Source organism: Toxorhynchites rutilus, chromosome 2 (genome assembly GCF_029784135.1).
Source record: "Toxorhynchites rutilus septentrionalis strain SRP chromosome 2, ASM2978413v1, whole genome shotgun sequence".
NCBI lineage: Eukaryota > Metazoa > Arthropoda > Insecta > Diptera > Culicidae > Toxorhynchites > Toxorhynchites rutilus.
Window position 1 is genome coordinate 215,638,651 of NC_073745.1, and position 14,259 is coordinate 215,652,909.

Consider the following 14,259-nt stretch of genomic DNA (forward strand, 5'->3'; position numbering starts at 1 on the left):
TCCATCGACATTTCCGTCAGTAAATATTCAGCAACCGATCATGTCTCCAATTGAGTACCCGTCGGCAATGCAACAACCGATCTACAACGTTAGTCAACAACAGTTGTCAGCACGTCACGTCATACCGAAAGAACTTCCTGTGTTTGCTGGTGATCCATCTGAGTGGCCTCTATTTATCAGCAGCTACAATAATTCAACTTCAATGTGTGGTTATTCAGATGCCGAAAACCTTATGAGGTTGCAACGTTGCTTGAAGGGAAGTGCAAAGGATGCAGTTTGCAGCTTCATACTGCACCCTTCTTCTGTTCCCAGAATTCTCTGTACGCTACAGACATTGTTCGGGCGGCCGGAGCAAATAGTTAGTTCTCTCCTCAGTAGGGTACGTGCTACACCTCCTCCTAAAGCGGATAGGCTAGATTCTTTAGTGAGTTTCGGGCTGGCTGTTCAAAACTTCTGTGAGCTTCTGCGGGCAGTGGGACTAGAAACGCATTTATCTAATCCTACCGTGATGCAAGAATTGGTGGACAAGCTGCCGTCTAACATAAAGCTAAACTGGGCACTGCATACTACCCAACATACAAACGTGGATCTTGGAGTGTTTGGGAATTTCATGGCTACCATTGTAGCAGCAGCAAGCAGTGTCACATCGACGACGGCGTGTGATAAAAAGTACCGTTGGAAGGAGGAAGGCAAACCGAAGGATAAGGTATACGTACAAACGCATTCATCCCCGGCGAAAAACGATGAGCAGATACAAGTTTCATGAAGAAGGGGGCAGGCAAACAGTACATAGTGTGTGAAAAAGCTGGTCATAATATACGGGAGTGTTTTAGATTCAAGAACATGTGTGTAGAAGATCGTTGGAAGGCCGTACGGCAGCATCAGCTCTGTCGTCGCTGCCTCGGCTCTCATGGGCGTTGGCCATGTAAAGCGGATGTATGCGGAGTGGGGCGATGTTTGGAGAATCACCATCGTCTGCTTCACTCGCCGAAGCAGAACCCTTCAGAGAGGTCGACAGTTAGCAGTAATACAGTGTCATTGCATCATCTGTCGCACGAATCAACACTGTTTCGTGTGATTCCAATCAGGTTGTATGGGAGGAGTCGTTCAGTGGAGACGTTCGCGTTCCTTGACGATGGATCATCGATTACGATGATGGAGCAAGAGCTAGCTGATCAACTAGCCGAACGAGGAAAACCAAATCAGCTGTGTTTGCAATGGACTGGTGGTGTTACAAAAAGGATTAATGATGCGCAGGTGATGACGTTAAAGATTTCTGGACGCGATGTGCAAAAGCAATACACATTGAATGACGTTTACACCGTTGACAATCTGGATTTGCCTGTTCAATTATTTTGTCATGAGGATATGGCAAAGAAACATCCACATCTCCAAGGCATACCTGTAGGAAGTTATCGGCAAGCGACTCCAAGGGTCCTGATCGGACTGAGCAATGTTAAATTACTTACATCGTTAAAAACACGCGAGGGTCGCCAAGGAGAACCAGTCGCAAGCAAGACTAGACTTGGTTGGACTGTATATGGTTCAAATAGCTCACGTTCAGCGCAGTACATGCATCGAACGTTGCATATCTCTACAAAATCACCAGATGAAGAGCTGAATGAGCTCGTGAAGCAATATTTTTCTGTTGAGAGCTTTGGTGTGGCCGTAGTTCCAGTAGCTGAGGGGAGTGAAGATAGACGTGCTCGAATCATTTTGGAAGACACGACAGTGCGTACTAGATCTGGGAAGTTTGAAACCGGATTGTTATGGCGGCATGACTACGTGGAGTTTCCGGATAGTCGACCAGCAGCAGTTAAAAGATTAGTTGGCCTCGAACATAAGTTGAGTAAAAATTTGTACGAAAAGGTTCGTGAGCAAATTTGTCAGTATGAAATCAAGGCATACGCGCATAGAGCAACGATAGACGAATTGAAGCGGTTTGATCCTCGGCGCACGTGGTTTCTTCCGCTTGGTGTGGCTCTGAATCCAAGGAAGCCAGAGAAAGTGCGAGTGGTCTGGGATGTAGCGGCAAAAGTCAACGGAGTGTCTCTAAATTCGAAGTTGATGAAAGGTCCGGATCTAACAGCTTCACTCACGGCAGTTTTGTTTCTATTTCGTCAAAGGCAAGTAACAGGCGACATAAAGGAAATGTTCCACCAGCTGTACATTCGTCAACAAGATCGGCAATCCCAGTTGTTCTTGTGGAGAGATGAGCCGACAAAACCTATCGAAACGTATGTGATTGATGTCGCAACTTTTGGGTCTACTTGTTCACCGTGTTATGCACAATACATCAAAAACCGAAATGCTGAAGAACATAGAGAGGAGTACCCGAACGCAGCAGATGCTATAATCAAAAACCATTACGTGGATGACTACCTAGATAGTCAAGATACTCCAGAAGAAGTGATTCGGCTACTGCTACAAGTGAAAAAGGTTCACCAAAGAGCTGGTTTCGAAATAAGAAATTGGTTGTCGAATTCGAAAGACGTCTTGAGACGGGTCGGGGATTCCATCCCGACTTTATCGAAGAACTTTGTGGTTGGCAAAGAAGAAGGAATGGAACGTGTTCTCGGGATTGTGTGGATTCCCCGTGACGATATGTTTCGCTTCACCATAGTTTTCCGTTCAGACGTACAAGACATCGTAGAGAGTGATGATGTTCCTACTAAACGGCAAGTGTTGAGAGCAGTGATGAGCATTTTTGATCCACTTGGATTGATCGCGTCTGTAACTATTCACGGAAAGATACTAGTTCAGGAGTTGTGGCGACAAAAAATAGGCTGGGACGATTGTATTCCGGAAAATATATGGGGCAAGTGGAAGCGATGGATATAATCGCTCAAAGGTCTTCAAGAAATCAACGTGTCACGGTGCTACTTCCCAGGTTATGATCCATGCAGTTACAATAGCCTTGAGATGCACGTCTTCGTAGATGCTAGCGAGTTAGCTTATACAGCACTCAGCTATTTTCGTATAATTGACCGTGGGATTGTCCGTGTTGCTCTAGTCGCAGCGAAATCTAAGGTTGCCCCACTCCAAGCTCTATCGATACCCCGACTTGAACTTCAGGCAGCCGTACTGGGTGTCAGACTAGTAGTGGTAGTGGAGGTAGTGGAACCTCACAGCATACCGGTACAACGTCGTATATTTTGGAGTGACTCCAGTACGGTACTTTCGTGGATTGGATCCGATCAAAGACGATATCGTCCGTTTGTAGCGTTCAGAATTAACGAAATCTTAACAGAGTCAGATGAAAAAGAATGGCACTGGGTTCCTACCCGATTAAATGTGGCCGATGAAGGCACTAAGTGGACCAAGATTCCAGATCTTTCACAGCATGGTCGCTGGTTTAAAGGACCGGAGTTCCTTTACAAGGAAGAAGCATTCTGGCCGCAACAAAATCAACACCTGTCAGAAACAACAGAAGATTTACGAGTTGTTCATGTTCACAAACATCTAATTACTGAACCATTAGTTGACTTTAGTCGTTTCTCCAGATGGGAAAGGCTTTTAGGAGCATTGAGATACGTGTATCGTTTCCTCTGGAGATCTAAAAGGGTCGATAGCGAGAATATATCAACAAGAGGCGAACTACAAGCAGCAGAGAGAATTGTGTGGAAGCAGGTACAAAGCGAAGAATTTCACGATGAAATGGTGATCCTCAAACGTAACCTGGAACTAGTGAGTAGAGAGCAGCATCTGCAGCTGCCTAAATGCAGTCGAATAATTAACGTATCACCCTGTCTTGACGAGTTTGGGGTGATGCGCAGCGAGAGTCGTTTGGAATCTGCCAACTTAATTCAGTACGATGCCAGGTTCCCGATAATCCTCCCGAGGGGACATCACGCAACAAATCTTTTATTAGATTGGTATCATCGTAAGTATAGACACGAGAACGGAGAAATAATCGTCAACGAAATACGCCAGAGATTTTCCATTGCACGATTGAGAATTGAAGTGCGGAAGGCAGCTAAACACTGTCAATGGTGCCGAGTCTTCAAGGCGGTGCCAAATGCACCACGAATGGCTGCTCTTCCTCCCGCCAGGCTCATGCCATTCACTCGACCGTTCACATGCACCGGAATCGACTATTTTGGTCCCTATCTTATTAAAATAGGAAGAAGTTGCGTGAAAAGGTAGGTGGCACTATTCACCTGCCTCACCATAAGAGCAGTACATTTGGAGCCTGTAACGGGTTTAACGACAGATTCATGTAAGAAGGCGATACGGAGATTCATCGCGCGTCGGGGTGCACCACAAGAGATTTTTAGTGATCAGGGGACAAATTTCATCGGAGCGAGCAGAGAATTGAGGGCCGAAGTGGAGGCATTGAATAATGGATTGACGAGCACGTTCACAGATACTTATACGCAGTGGCATTTCAACCCTCCAGCAACGCCACACATGGGAGGTTGCTGGGAGCGAATGGTTCGTGCAGTTAAAGCAGCTATAAATTGTGTTTCAGAAGCCAGAAAGTTGGACGAAGTCATTTCATACGCTGTTGAGTGAAGCGGAATCGATGATCAATTCCAGGCCATTGACCTACATACCATTGAAAAATTCAGAGGAAGAATCGCTAACCCCGAATCATTTCCTTCTGCTTAATTCGAAGGGAACTTGTCAGCCGATGAAGACACCAGTACAAGATGGTATTGTACTGAGGAGTAGCTGGAACCTTATTCAGAATGTTTTGGATCGTTTTTGGAATCGTTGGGTTAAAGAGTATTTGCCAACAATCTCACGAAGAACTAAGTGGTTTTCTGATACTAGGCCAATTAAGGTGGGAGACTTGGTAGTAGTAGTGGATGATCAAGTAAGAAATAAATGGGTGAGAGGACGGGTCTTGAAGGTATTCCCAGGTAAAGATGGAAGAGTTCGGAAGGTAGAACTGCAGACTTCGACAGGAGTGTACCAGAGGCCGGTTGTTAAGTTGGCTTTGCTGGATGTCGAAGGTTCTAGTACAGCTTAGGACAGATTCCCAGCTATACGGGTCGGGGAATGTTCGCATCATCAGCAGCAACACTGCATTCTGGCTGCGGCATTTGTGGCGGCGTTCTAGGGCGCGTTTTCGCCACTGGTGGAGGAATTTGTGGTTGTAATTTCGCCTGTAAGGCGATTTCCTCGATATACGAAGAAGAATAAAAAAAGATGAATTGGTTAGTAGGAAAGAAAGGATTCTAAGAAAATCGTTGTGCTTGAAAAGATAAAAAAATTTAATTGTTATAAAAGTAAAGGACTAAAATTTGTAAATAAAAGACAGAAGAAAATTATAATTTGAAACTAATTAAATAAAATTTACAGCTTTGAGCAAATCCTAGAAAAAAGGAGTTTGGCTAAAAGAGGTCCGAAAATTTGGGTATAACAATCGGGAAGCTGATATATCCTATTGAGAAAAAAATATACCGTAGTTGCACAGCGTATGAAATTTCATACGTTCAAAAGTAAACATAGATTTTTTGGCGGTTTCATAATTTTCTTCGGATTTTTTGCTAGATATCATTTTTTAAACTCGTCTAGTAGTGTTGTGTCACAGATTTGAGCAATTAAGAATCCTTTAAGAGGTAAAACTTTGTTGAATTTATATTTACTTTTGCGACTCCATTAAACTCAAACTTTGCAAGCTTCAATACAAAACAAAACAACAAAAACGACAGACAAAATGACACTGACACAAAAAAGACGGGTGGGTAATGTCGGGGACATAACCGGAGTGACGTAGGACTATACAAAGGGAACAGCTTTTGTTAAATATATATTTTAAATATATTGTTTTATTTTCTTCTCCTACGTGAATACCTACCTATCTACCTGAAAAATGGATTAGTTTACTGTTTACTCTTTATGAACATGTTGATGGTTCTGAAAAGAACCTTTGGTGTTGTGTTTTTGTTATCACTCGATATTCCCATCTTATTCGGTTAAACCTTCCTGTTTAGCTATTGCGTTTGCCACTCGCCACAGCTTTCACAGTTGGAAAATTTCTTCCTATCCAGCTTGTACATGTTGTTCAGTAAATTACATTTAATGCGACGTGCCGGAGAAACACTTTGCCACTCACTGAAACTAATTGTTGCCTTGATGAGCGCCGAACCGAAGCTGCTCTGTTCTTGATGCGGGTTTTCTGATTGTCGTGAGCAGCTTTGCAAGCCAACTCGAGCACTCCGACGGCCGAAACTCTATAATCGCTGCTAGGTATATTGGTGCTCCAGCACCAATCCGTTCGGCCTAGTTACCCTTGCGGAGCAATCAGTGAATGCGACCAACAGGGAACTGGAGACCTGCACGGTTCGAGTGAGACTTTGCCTTTCCCTTAACTTGTCCTTCTTTGTTACGGCCACGATGCCGATGCCGTACAACCACACGGGTTTACGGTTTGAAAGAAAATAAGATATTTTTTGGGGTCCGCGTGTTTTATACTCTAGCGGTACACACTCACAGGATAGAGACAAATCGGCAGACTCAGCCAGAGGGGCGAGTCCAACGAGACGAACGAATGAGCGTTAAAAGGGAGCGATGGCAAAAAATACATTCATAGAGGCGAATGAACTGCAAAGTTTAAAGCCTCTTAAAAACAAAGAAAGAAGAAGAAAAATACATTCATTACGATTTGTTCGCTCGTTGGATTCACATGCAGGCTAAAAAGGGTCCTTTTCAGGATCACAAAATTATCTTCAATCTAAAGAGTTTATTGTTTCGTTATCACTCGATATCCCCATCTTGTTCGGCTAAACCTTTCTGTTTAGCGATTGCGTTTGCCACTCGCCACAGCTTTCACAGTTGGAAAATTTCATCCCATCCAGCTTTGTGACATGTTGTACAGTAAATCACATTCAATGCGACGTGTCAAAGCGCCACTCAGTGTCGCATTGGAGGCGATTTTAACCTGTAATTGAACATTTGCGATGACAGTGGTACAGTGTCGACTTTCAATGTGGGGTCATAATTTGGATCTCTATGTTTACAAAAATGTCCAACTAAATAAGTCGCATTACATGTCCGTCCAATTAGCTAACTGTCGAACTAATTGTAAATTGCTGTACTTTCAATCTGGAAACAATTTAAGAATTGGTGAAAATTGAATAATCAGGAAAGTCCCCAACTATCAATAAGCTCAGAACAACTGCCAAATTCACATACTCATCAGATCCTGGCAAACAAATTATGAAAAAATCAATTTGTGTTTTATTATTATTTTGGATAATGTTTTAGAAAGCATTGAATTGTATTTCGTAAACTCTTTTTTGGAAGGTTTAATGGCCCTGAAAAGCGCCTTGTTTTATGGAATGGTTCCAATTTAGACAACTTAGTACTCGTGGTTTTGAAAAAAACCATTTCGAATGCCCTCGATCGCCTTGTTCTGGATTTGCCACCAAAGCAGTTTGTATAAAGAACAAGCTTTTTTCTTCTGCTACCTGATGCCGTTTTGCGATTGCGTTTGCCACTCGCCACTCGCTGCAACTGCCTGTTGTCTTGATGTCCACCGAACCAAATGTGTTCTGTTCCGAATGCGGGTTTTCTTATCGTCGCGAGCAGCTTTGCCAGCTAACTCGATCACTTCGGCGGCCGAAACTAAACACGGTTCGAGCGGGATTTTGCCTTTCCCTTCATTTTTCCTCCTTTACCATGTCCAGACATGGCTGCTTGGGTTGGTTTGTTGATGTGTTGTGATGCGAACCGATGTGGTGTACGGTTTGAATGACAATGATCGTTACGGAAGGAAGGAAGGTCTTGAATTATAGAGACTTTAAACTTTTGCAGTTCATTCGTCTCTAGCCTTGAGAAAGGCCCTTTGAAAACTCTACTCTATTCTACTCCAGCGCTACCACCTCCGCCCTCTTGCCTTGAGAAAGGCACTCGATCCCTCGCCGTCCAGCCCGTCCAGCAACGATGTTGTCCAGTCGGTGTCCACACAAAGAATGATCGTTACGGCAGCGGAGCGGGGATTTTTAAGCTGACTGGCTGGCTCGAGAATTACGCATGTGTGAGACTGCGACCAATGTTTCGTTAATTTTTTTCTTTTTCTTTTCCAATCGTGCTTCATTCTATTTCGCTGCTGCTCTGGTTGCCCGTTTTGGTCGGTACGATTTGAGGAGCACAAAATGGACCAATCAAAAATGGGCACATAGTGCATTTTGACAACGCTTGATATTTCACAATTATTCAATTATTTATCTCAAGAAAAATGAAATGTTATTCGTTATGATAGATGCGTAGATATATTTCCTATCAATTGATGCAAAAACCTTTGCGATCTATTGAGAAATGCTCGAGTTATAAGCGTTCCAAATCTTGAATTTTTTCCTACTTGTTCAGTGCCTAGATTTCCATTTCACCCCCTATATCTTCCGGTTAGACGTAGTCCTACGTCAAAAAACCTTCTTAAATTGTCATGTGATATCATTTAAAATGCGCTTAACACTTTAGTTTCATCAAAAACAGTTTTTCAAAAAACGGGCATTTTTGCGTATTAAATTTCATACGCTTGGCACTAATGGGTTAAAGGAACGCACGAAGCGCACATTTGCGTAAATTTTAAAGGGCGCTTCTCCACTCACCCAACAACAACAACAAATGTCCCAAAGTTCAAGAACAAGTCCCCCGGTGATACCCCCTGTTAGCTTGCCTAAAAAATCGAATGTAGCGGACAAGCAAAGTGAGGTTCCTCCTGGCTTCCGCGGGAATAGTGCACCTTTGAAGTCCCCAGCAGGGGACTCGAGGGGACATCATAAACCCCAACTGTCCCTATTTTTCCGTCCAGCTCAACTTCTCAATCGGGATTTAAAAAGTTGACTGACATTGTAGATCAAATCTTCACGTGTTTTAATGTTCCCGACTCCATCACAACCATTGTCATCTCAACAAATACAATTTTGTAACAATTGATGCAAACATGGCCCCTCCTTGCAATGATTATCTCTTTTGATGTCTAATTCAAATATTGTCGTAGTCTTATCCCTAAATTGGATACATTCAAATTTTCAATTCATAAATTCAATTGTGATGTTTTTGCTATGTCCGAAACTTGACTTTCTTCGGGAGATGATCTCTCGTTCCACCATTTTAATATTATACGCTTGGACCGTGATGACAGATACGGAGGGATGCTATTGGGGATCAATAAGTGCCACTCATTTTTTCGAATTGACCTTCCACCTATTGGGGGGATCGGAGCTGTTGCTTGTCATGCAAACATCAGAGGCAAAGACCTCTGTATTGTCAGCTTGTATTGGCCTCCGAGAGCTGCGGATAGCCGTAAGCAACTTGTTGACATGTGCTCACTCCTTACTGAGCCACGGTTGATCTTGGGAGACTTCAACTCCCACGGAACTGCCGGGGGGATCAGTACGACGACAACTGTTCATTGTTGATATATGATCTTTGTAACAGCTTCAATATGACCGTTTTGAACACTGGGGAAACAACACGCGTTCCTAAACCTCCTGCTAACCCAAGTGCTCTTGACCTCTCGCTTTGCTCGAATTCACTATCGTTAGATTGCAAGTGGACCCCAATGGTAGTGATCACTTGCCAATCAAAATTTCCATCCCCATTGGGTCGAATTCTTCTGAATCTAAAAACATGGCATATGACCTCACAATACACATTGACTGGAAAAAAATATGCGGACGCGATTGCTCTAGCCATCAGTTCCAGGAATGATTTCCCTCTATCAGAGGAGTATAACTTCCTTTCTCGTTTGATCTATGTCAGCGCGGTTCGCGCTCAAACGAAACCCATCCCAGGTTTCACTATTCGTCGAAGGCCTCCCAATCCATGGCGGGATAGCCAATGTTTCAAGCTTTATCAGGATAAATCGAATGCATTTAAAGTTTTTCGGAAACGTGGAACCATTGATAATTTTCAAACTTATTTAGCCTTTGAAAATCAGTTTAAAAACTTGATCAAAGGGAAAAAAAACGAGCTTATTGGCGAAATTTTGTGGGAGGTTTGTCACGAGAAACATCAATGAAAAAAATATGGAAAATGGCTCGAAATATGAGAAATCGCTCTGCAACGAATGAAAGCGAGGAATATTCACATCGATGGATTTTGAATTTTGCACCGAAGTTTTGTCCCGTTCCGTTCCCGTACAAAAAATTGTTCGAGATATTTCACAAGATAGGTGCGATCTTGAATCCGAGTTTTCGATGGTAGAATTCTCTCTTGCTCTCCTTTCATGTAACAATTATGCTCCGGGATCGAATAGAATTAAGTTCAACTTGCTGAAAAACCTCCCTGATGCGGCGAAACATCGCTTGTTGAATTTACTCAATCGGTTTTTGGAGTATAATATTGTTCCAGATGATTGGAGACAAGTACGAGTTATAGCTATTCAAAAACCCAGAAAGCCCGCGTCCGACTTCAGTTCGTACAGCCCCATAGCAATGCTGGCTTGTATACGGAAATTGTTGGAGAAAATGATATTGTATCGCCTTGATCGATGGGTTGAAACGAATGGCCAACTCTCAGATACACAATATGGGTTCCACAGGTGCAGGAGGACGAATGATTGTCTTGCGTTGCTTTCTTCAGAAATTCAAATGGCTTACGCCGAAAAAAAAACAAATGGCTTCAGTATTCTTGGACATAAAGGGGGCTTTTGATTCTGCTTCAATAGAGGTTTCGTCAGACAAATAGTAGAATAAGTTGAAATGTAAATACACTATAGATATACGAATCGATTTAAGAATTAAGTGTGATCATCAACATTTTTATAATCTCCTTGTCCTGAAAAAAAATGTCACCCTTCTTAACTCAAGTCAACCGCGAGTAATCGGTTTTCTACCTTACTTACCATAGAATTAGGAAATTGTTTATATATAGTTATAAAAATATAGTTAAGAATCCGGCTCCTTAAAACTTATGTAACTGAGCCGGTATAAATAAACGAATTAATAAAAAAGGAGGCTGAATTAGATGACTATCAAAACTGAGTGAAGACGAAGAAAGCATATTGTCTGGAGTTTTTTCATTCAATTATACTCTCTTTTTCAAGTAAATACCAATAAGGCCTAAAAAATACACAATACCAATATTACAGAGAAGTTCAACGTTCGGTCTGTGACACCGAGTCCGAGTATACAAGATATGATTTTGCACGCGAGGTAAAGAGGGTTAAGTGACATAAACTAAATCCTACGTTAAAGCAAGAAAGTCCGAAATGATAGATCATAGATTCTATTTACGTAGAGAGACGACATGTTTGACATATTTCTGCCTACATTTAATGAGCAAACCGTCTTGAAAGACATATAAATGATTCAGTGTGTCAATAACTATGCACATCGCAACATCAACAAAAAGCAAGCCGAAACGAACAGCTGGTCAATCGAAAAGTTGTTTGTTTGTTTGGCAAATTAGGATATAATGTGCTAATTAAGCACACCTTATGCCGCCACTTCCCACATCCCGAAGCCCTAAGCCGAGCAGTGATTATAATTCCTTGTTGGGTGTTCTTCTGCAAATAACCTCATATTAAATATTCATTAATTCTGGCGAGCAGGCACATGTGTTATTGTAGGGATGGACGTTCCGTTCCGTACAATCGCATCGACGTCGACGGAGGAAATTGGATCGCCCTGGCTCAACCCTATAAACTTGTGTGTGTTTATGTGAGTTGTAGTTACGCTCAACAGCTTCATCCTGTGCCTGCCAGGAAGTATATGAGATTCCATTAATTTTTGCTGAGTAACTGAGACTAGATAAAAGTATACGCATGCAGACGCACGTAAGGTGGTGAAGTGATGATAATCCCTGGATCATCTTACAATTGGCTCCCTAATCTGTTCAACACTGGTTTATGGATGCACGAATTCCCTCGGGTTAGTGCAATTATTTGGAATATTTTTTTTCTTTAAATTTACCAAATCTATGTTTTGTGTAACAACCACATTTAATTCTTATTTTATTTTATTTTATTTGTCGTCAATCAAATTTGTTGACCGATACATTCTTAACACTTCTTAAAACTACTTACTTAAAACTAAAAAAGACTAAAGAGAGCTGGCTGGATAATAATTTATCCTTTTAATTCAAAAGAGGATTTTAACAAGTTACAAATCAATTTTTTTTATTTATTTATTTATTTCGTCAAACCAGCGTAGACTAAATATGCTGCACAAATATTACAGTGAAATTTAACGATATCTTATTCTATTCAGATAGTCTTTGAGCATTGACCTTGACATGGTTACATCAATTGTTTCACTGAGTTCGACCGATTAATAGGAATATATTTGGCACAATATGTTCTTCGGTAATCTATGTAGAAAATGTTAGGGTTTCTCAGGTGCCTAATCGGTGCGTAAAAATTTTGGTTTCCTAATATTTCTTCTGTGTCCAATCGTTGTGATATGATGTCAATAACAAATAGAATCATGGTAGAGTTCCGATGTTCTTTTAGGCTTTTAAAATTGATTAGCATACAGCGTGCTTCATATGGAGGGAGATGATATGAAGACCAGCCTAGTTTACGGTGTGCAAATAATAAAAATTGTGTTTGTACAGATTCAATTCTGTCTTCGTGTGATGTTATGTAGGGGGACTATAGAATACTACAGTATTCGAGAATTGATCTGACGTATGTAATACACAATGTTTTTATTGTGTACGGATCGTGGATATGGTAACTAAAGCGTTTGATGAAGCTCAACATATTATTTGCTCTATGGATGATTGTATTATAATGATCAACGAAGGTTAGTTTCGAATGTAAGACCACGCCTGAGTCTCTTATTCGTTGAAATCTACTGATGGGTTGATTTCCCAGCTTAACACCATTGTTCAAAGGTGTTCTTCTTCTTGTAACAGTAATCAAAGTGCATTTCCTAACATTGAGCTGTAATAAACTCTTAGTGCACCAATTATAAACTATGTCCACTACATTTTTGAATGTTGGAGAGTCTTCTTCATTCTTTATTTCTATATACACCTTCATATCATCTGCGTAGATAAGTGCTTTAACACTGTTATAAAAACGCAAACGTCATCTATATATTAGGCTGTCAGGTATTTTTGCGCGCTATAATATAGTCCTTGGCAGTGTTTTATTTGGTTAAGTCGTTCGTGAGTTATAGTGTCGCAAATATGGAGCAAAATAAAGAGAAAATCCGACATATTTTACAGTACTACTATGACAAAGGCAAAAATGCATCTCAAGCTGCCAATAAAATTAGTGCAGTTTATGGACCCGATACACTTTCCATTTCCACCGCACAACGATGGTTTCAACGTTTTCGTTCTGGTGTAGAGGTCGTCGAAGATGCGCCACGCTCCGGAAGGTCGTCGAAAATTGCGACAAAATCACTGAATTAGCCGAGAAAGACCGGCATAGTAGCAGCCGTAGCATCGGCCAAGAGCTGGGGATAAGTCATCAAACCGTTATTAACCATTTCAAGAAGCTCGATGTATGGGTGCCACACACGTTGACGCAAAAAAACATCTTTGACCGTATCGACGCATGTGAATCGCTGCTGAATCGCAACAAAATCGACCCGTTTCTGAAGCGGATGGTGACTGGCGATGAAAAGTGGGTCACTTACGACAACGTGAAGCGCAAACGGTCGTGGTCGAAGCCCGCTGAAGCGGCTCAGACGGTGGCCAAGCCCTCATTAACGGCCAGGAAGGTTCTGCTGTGTGTTTGGTGGGATTGTCAAGGAATAATCTATTATGAGCTGCTTCCCTATGGACAAACGCTCAATTCGGACCTGTACTGCCAACAACTGGACCGCTTGAAGGTAGCACTCATGAAGAAGAGGCCATCTTTGATAAACAGAGGTCGCATTGTCTTCCATCAGGACAACGCCAGGCCACACACTTCTTTGGTGACGCGCCAGAAGCTCCGGGAGCTCGGATGGGAGGTTCTTTTGCATCCGCCGTATAGTCCGGGCTTTGCACCAAGTGACTACCACCTGTTTTTGTCCATGGCGAACGAGCTAGGTAGTCAGAAGTTAGCCACAAAAGAGGCCTGTACAAATGAAACACAAATTTCTGCATTACTCGAGAATTAATCAAGCAAATGAAACCAAATTTGGCATGTGGAGGTTTTAGGGTACAATAAATGTTTTTACGGTGGTTAGATACTCCTCCCCCCTCTTTTAAGGGGGGTTGCCATACAAATGCAAATGAATGGGGGGGGGTGCTGTCATACAAATGAAACAAAAATTTCTTAATTACTCGAGAATTAATCAAGCAAATGAAACCAAATTTGTCATGTGGAGGTTACAGGATGCAATAAATATTTCTATGGTGGGT

At 41.9% G+C, this 14,259-nt stretch overlaps 2 protein-coding genes across 2 annotated transcripts; both read left to right on the forward strand.

Moving 5' to 3' along the window:
- The first annotated feature begins 843 nt into the window (after positions 1-843).
- On the forward strand, positions 844-2,841 carry LOC129766664 (uncharacterized). Its single transcript, XM_055767251.1, has one exon. It carries the CDS (start codon positions 844-846, stop codon positions 2,839-2,841), a length of 1,998 nt encoding a protein of 665 aa, XP_055623226.1.
- An 81-nt stretch (positions 2,842-2,922) lies between these two features.
- LOC129766665 (uncharacterized) lies at positions 2,923-4,975 on the forward strand. Its single transcript, XM_055767252.1, has 2 exons — positions 2,923-4,142; positions 4,540-4,975. The coding sequence occupies exons 1-2, from the start codon at positions 2,923-2,925 to the stop codon at positions 4,973-4,975; spliced, it is 1,656 nt and encodes a 551-aa protein (XP_055623227.1).
- Positions 4,976-14,259: the final 9,284 nt, after the last annotated feature.